This window comes from Piliocolobus tephrosceles, chromosome 10 (assembly GCF_002776525.5).
Source record: "Piliocolobus tephrosceles isolate RC106 chromosome 10, ASM277652v3, whole genome shotgun sequence".
In the NCBI taxonomy this organism is placed as follows: domain Eukaryota; kingdom Metazoa; phylum Chordata; class Mammalia; order Primates; family Cercopithecidae; genus Piliocolobus; species Piliocolobus tephrosceles.
Window position 1 is genome coordinate 93,963,991 of NC_045443.1, and position 6,309 is coordinate 93,970,299.

At 40.8% G+C, this 6,309-nt stretch overlaps 1 protein-coding gene across 2 annotated transcripts in view; it reads left to right on the plus strand.

The window, feature by feature from the left end:
* CFAP54 (cilia and flagella associated protein 54) overlaps nt 1-6,309 on the plus strand; it is a 389,915-nt gene that overhangs the window by 8,333 nt on the left and 375,273 nt on the right. For both annotated transcript variants that reach the window (XM_031936253.1, XM_023206706.3), the window contains exon 2: nt 3,737-3,842. In XM_031936253.1, the coding sequence (XP_031792113.1) occupies nt 3,737-3,842 (106 nt within the window). The remainder of the gene's footprint in view (nt 1-3,736; nt 3,843-6,309) is intronic.

A 6,309-nucleotide genomic window follows, 5' to 3' on the forward strand; every position in this document is an offset into this window, starting at 1 on the left:
TCATTCATTCATTCATTCATTCATTCATTCATTCATTCATCTTTCAGCAGATATTTATTGAGTACCTACATGCAGTAGGTATTCACTGCTGTTGGGCCTGGGCAATGAATAATATTGTTGAGGTCCTTGACCTCAGGGAGTTTACTTTCCAGAGGACTGGAAAGCTCATTCATATAGTCGTTAAGATCATAGATGCACTGAGCCTCAGCTTCATCAGCTGTATCTTTGGGATATTGATATTACCTTTCTTGGGGTTGTTGTGAAAATGAAGTGAAAAAAGGTACGCATATAGGCAAAAGACCCAAAATAGCCAACACAGCACTGAAGGAGAAGAAGAAAGTTGGAGGACTGACACGACTCAATTTCAAGACTTGCTGTGAAGCTACAGTATTCAAGATAGTGTGACATTGGTGAAAGAATAGACAAATCCGTGGAAAAATATATGCAGCTCAGAAATAGACTCACATAAATATAGTCATCTTGTTAGGGAAACAGGAGCATAGGAGAACCAGAGTAATGGCATTTTAAAATCAACTCCATCTTAAAATTAGCAGGGCATGTTCCTTGCCAGGCGTGACCCATGGTCATAAATTTTTTACAGTTGAAGAAACAGCCTAAAGATGCCTGCAAAGACAAACACCTACAATAGCAGAAGGTCCGGATGTCCCAATACCCATAACAATATATGCCTTCAAGATAATTATAGCTATGCCTTGATGTACTTACTGCACATGAAAATGTTGAGGATAGTTTCCTTTAAATCAACAGAGTAATAAATTTTGTCACACTGTTGGCCTACCTGCATGTAGACCTAACTTAGCCTGGCTTTTTACATAGATAAGACCCCTATATGAGAAGAGTTTAAAACAAAGAGAATATGTTCATCTTCCTGCTTTCTGAGGTTGCCCGACTGTAACTAAATAGCTTTCAATAAATGATCTCTTCCCACTGCACTCTGTGACTTGTCTTGAATTCCTTCCTGTGTGAGATTCAAGAGTCCTCTCTTGGGGTCTGGATCAAAACCCCTTTTCTGGCAACAAACTGATATTTGGCAAGTGAGCAAAGTCAATTCAATGGAGAACAGCGTCTTCAGTAAATGGTCCTGGAACAACTGGATATCCATATGCCAAAAAATGAATCTAGATGCAGACCGTACGCCCTTCACAAAAATTAACTCAAAATGGATCACCTACCTAAATATAAAATGCAGTTAGTATGAAACTCCTGGCCAGGGACCATGGCTCACGCCTGTAATCCCAGCACTTGGGGAGGCTGAGGCAGGCGGATCACAAGATCAAGAGATCAAGACTGTCCTGGTCAACATGGCGAAAACCCATCTCTACTAAAAATACAAAAATTAGCTGGGTGTGGTGGTGTGTGCCTGTAGTCCCAGCTACTTGGGAGGCTGAAGCAGGAGAATCACTTGAATCTAGGAGGCAGAGGTTGCAGTGAGCTGAGATAGCGCCACTGCACTCCAGCCTGGTGACAGAGCAAGACTCTGTCTCAAAACAAAAAATAAAAAATAAAGAAACTCCTAGTAGATAACATAGGAGAGAATCTAGGTGACCTTGGGTTTGGTGATGACTTTGAATATACAGTACCAAGGCATGATCCATGAAAGAAAGAATTGATAAGCTGGACTTCATTAAAGTTAAAAATTACTGCTCTATGAAAGATACTGTCAAGGGAATGAAAGGATAAGCCACAAATTGGGAGAAAATATTTGCAAAAGACTTATTTGATAAAGGACTGTTATCCAAAGTATACAAAGAACTCTGAAAACTCAGCAATAACAACAACCTGATTTTACTTTTAAAAAAAATTTTATTTATTCATTTACTGATTTTTTTGAGATGAAGTCTTGCTCTTTTGCCCAGGCTGGAGTGCAGTGGCCTGATCTCGGCTCACTGCAGCCTCCACCTCATGAGTTCAGATGATTCTCTTCCTGAGTAGCTGGGACTACAGGTGTGTGCCACCATGCCTGGCTAATTTTTGTATTTTTAGTAGAGACGAGATTTCACCATGTTCACCATGTTGGACAGGCTGGTCTCAAACTCCTGACCTCAAGTGATCCACCTGTCTCGGCCTCCCAAAGTGGTGGGATTACGGGTGTGAGCCACTGTGTCTGGCCAACAACCTGATTTTAAAAATGGGCCAAAGACTTTAACAGACACCTCACCAAAGAAGATACACAGATGGCAAATAAACATATGACTTTAACAAACACCTCACCAAAGAAGATACACAGATGGCAAATAAACATATGAAAATATGTTCCACATCATATGTAATCAGGTGAATGCAAGTTAAAGCAACAATGAGATACCCTTCATGCCTATTAGGAAGGCTAAAATCTAGAACACTGACAACACCAAATGCTGGGAAGGATGTAGAGCAGGGAATTCTCTCATTCATTGCTGGTGGAAATGCAAAATAGTACAGCCACTTTGGAAGACAGGTGGTTTCTTACAAAATTAAACATATTCTTACCATAACATTCACCCCTTGTGCTCCTTGGTATTTATCCAAAGGAATTGAAAACTTATGTCCATATAAAAACCTGAACATCGGGCCTGGTGCGGTGACTCCCGCCTTCGGGAGGTGACTCACGCCTGTAGTGCTAGCACTTCGGGATTACCTGAGGTCAGGAATTTGAGACCAGCCTGGCCAACATGGCAAAACCCTGTTTCTACTAAAAATACAAAAATCAGCCAGGTATGGTGGTGCACGCCTGTAATCCCAGCTACTCGGGAGGCAGAGGAAGGAGAATTGCTTGAACTCCGGAGGTGGAGGTTGCAGTGAGCCAAGATCGTGCCGCTGCACTCCAGCCTGCGCAACAGGAGCAAGACTCCATCTCAAAAAACAAAACAAAACAAAACAAAACACAAAAACCCCTGCACATCGGTATTTCTGGCAGCCTTTTTCATAATTGCCAAAACTTGTAAGCAATCAAGATGTCATTCAGCATGTGAGTGGATAAACTGTAATGCATCCAGACAATGGACTATTATTCAGTGCTAAAAAGAAATGAGCTATCAAGCCATGAGAAGACATGGAGGAAACTTAGATGCATATTGCTAAGTGAAAGAAGCCAATCTGAAAAGGCTTCCTACTGTATGATTCCAACTGTATGACATTTTGGAAAAGGCAAAACTATGGAGACAGTAAAAATATCAGTGGTTAACAGAGATTGAGCAGGAAAGGAGGGATGAATAAGTGGAGCACAGAGGATTTTTAGGATAATGAATCTACTCTGTGATATTTTCACAGTGAATAGACATTATATATATTTGTCCAAGCCCATGGAATGGATGACACCAACAGTGAACCCTAAACTATGGACTTTGGGTGATAATGATATGTCAATGTAGGTTCATCATAACGAAGGTACCATTCTAGTGGGTTGTTGATAATGGGGGAGGGCTGTGCATGTTTGGGGCACAGGGTATATACATGGGAAATCTCAGTACTTTCTGCTCAATTCTGTTGTGAACATAAAATTGCTCTATGAAGTAAAGTATCTAAAAAAAAACACATGTAAAGAGCTGCAATCAATGCTTGGTACATAGGAAGCAATAATTTTAACTGTAATTACATTTATTATTAATAATTGGAGATTAATAATAAGACACATTGGAAAGGCTTAGCGCAAGGTAAGTTTTAAAGGATTGCTTGCGAATTAATTGAGGTTTCTTGCAGACTTTGACAATGTCGTTTTATTTTATGATTTTTACAGTGCCACTTCTTTGTTTAATATCTGGACTAAATACGCCCCCAGGCTGCCAGCAGACTATTACAACGAAAAGCTTCTGAAGGTTGGAGATAGCCTTTGTCAAATGAAAGTAAGTGCCTCTGGAGGAAAGAGAGCCAAAAAGAAATTCATTTGGCTAATTATTATTACAGTATTTAGTCTGATACCCTTCCTATTATACATGTTTTGATTTTTCTCTTAGAAAAAAATAAATGAGTACATAAAAATTTTAATAAGGCACAGTAACTAAAAAAGTGTTTGCTTTTTAATTTTGTAGTTGAGATTTCCCAGAGGTGAGACATTCCTGGACAGCCAGGCAGCTGGCTGTGGATGGGCAGGAGTGTGGCCGGGTTCACAGAGGGTGTGGTAGGCGCACAACAGGAAATGCTGAATCATCATGTTCCTACCTTATACAAAGGAGCCCAGACACCACTTCCTGTTGTTTTTCATATGGCTGGCCTTGCCCAGTGGTCAACCTTCAGGGCTCTTGGCCTTGCAGCTCTGTTGCCTGCTTCAGTGCCCTGTTTATTAAGCTCTTTCAACTGTTTCTTAATGTTTTGCTATATGTAATTGTAATAGTCATTCCATACATACCCTGTTTCTTGCTCAGTATTGTATTCCAGACTGAGTTTGTGTCCTACGTTTAGTTTCACCTGAATGTCTAGGGCTTGGAATGCTGTGGACTTGTGGACTTGGTTTGCTGAGACCACAGCATGACTGGGTTTTCCATTAATGATCATGTGAGTTTCTCCCTTAAACTCTGGCCTAGATCCAAATTATTCTAAGTTATGTGAACGTCAGACAATGGGATTTTAGGCCAGCTGTGGGCAGTGTTCAGTGTTTTCTCAATCTTCAGTTTTTCAACTTGATTTTTCCCCTCTGTTTCTGTATTCTGGACTTTAATCCTCTTGGTCTGGGAGACAAATTTACCAAATAGAGGATATGAGTGGTGGAACTTCATAATGATGAACTAAGATCTATTTTCTTCTGCCAAAAATAGAGAATAACCATAGTTCCACATAAATGAACCATGGGTCTTAGAAACTTGAAATACAGGGCTTGGTAAGCTACAGAAAAGAAACCCAGGTGAGATTCAACTTTGTAAGCTTTATTCATGTAAGTGGAATAAGAGTTTTGACAAGAATTAGAAGCCAGCCCCCTCTCCATCCTTATACTTTTCAGTGTAAGAAGCTGGTAATACAATTAAAAAGCACAGTGTAGGGTTGTTTGAGAAATATCTGTGTGGGTGGAATGGATATTGCTGGAGGGAAGGGAGGTGTGTGTTAAAAGCTGATAAAGCAAGTTAAAGATGGCTAGTAGCTAAGGATTCAGAATGTTTTACATAGAAAGGCCTAGATAGTATATTTTAATATTTAATTAAAAGAACAAAGAAAAAGTTTTATCTACTTTTTACTGAAGGAAATGTTGGCCAGGCTGGGCATGGTGGCTCACACCTGTAATCCCAGAACTTTGGTAGGCTGAGGAGGGCAGATTGCTTGAGCCCAGGAGTTTGAGACCAACCTGGGCAACATGGCAAAACACTATCTCTTAAAAAAAAAAAAAAAAAAGAAGTATGTATAATTCTGAAAATGAACTTGTTACTTTGGTTTCTAGGCTCTATTTTTATTTTAGTTGTAGTAAAGATCGTCTTGTGGAATATTTGTTGTAAACCTAGATTTGAACTTACTATATGACTCAGGTTAGAGCAGAAAAGATTCAGGATTGATTAGTGAGCAAAAAACAAATCTATAATAGAAATTTAAATAAAACAGTGTTTGACTGAAGATGCCTCCCAAGGGGCTAGGTAACTGGACAGGCAGTTCACACTTGAGGCAGTTGCTTTTCCTGGGGATGAAGTTGCAGGAGAGGGAGCTGAGGAACGGTTGCAAGTGACTCATTTTTAAAGGACTGCTTACATCCTCTGCCCTGAAACCCTCCAGGTAACTGAGCCCTGTGGGTTATAGAAATGGGGCATCTGATTCTGTTATGGGAACATAAGCATGACTTTGAATGAATAAAAATCCCACTGCTCAAATGCTTTTTATTTGTCCTGATGCAGCTTCAGAGTCTGTTGACAGATGAAAGAGAGGCAGGTAGCTCACCTCACTCTGCATTTGTTTCTTTTAGCTTCTCTTCTTTGGTTCCCTCTTTCTTCCTCTCTTCCTTCCTCTCTCCCTCCCTCTCCCTCCCTCTCCCTTCGTCTCCTTCCTCCCTGTCTCTCTCCCTCCCTTCCTTTCTCTTTCTTTCTCTCCCTCCCTTTATTCTTTATTTTATTTTTTCCCTCCTCCTTCCCTCCCTCTCTCTTTCTTCCTTTCCTTTCTTTTCCTTCCTTTCTTTCTCTTTCTTTCCCTTCCTTTCTTCCTCCTTCCTTTCCTTTCCCCTTCTCTTCCCTTTTCTTTTCCTTTCCTATCCCTTCCTCTTCCTTCCCTTCCCTTTCCTTCCCTCCTTCCTTCCCTCCTTCCTTCCCTCCCTCCTTCCCTCCCTCCTTCCCTCCTTCCTTCCCTCCTTCCTTCCCTCCTTCCTTCCCTCCTTCCTTCCCTCCCTCCCTCCCTCCCTCC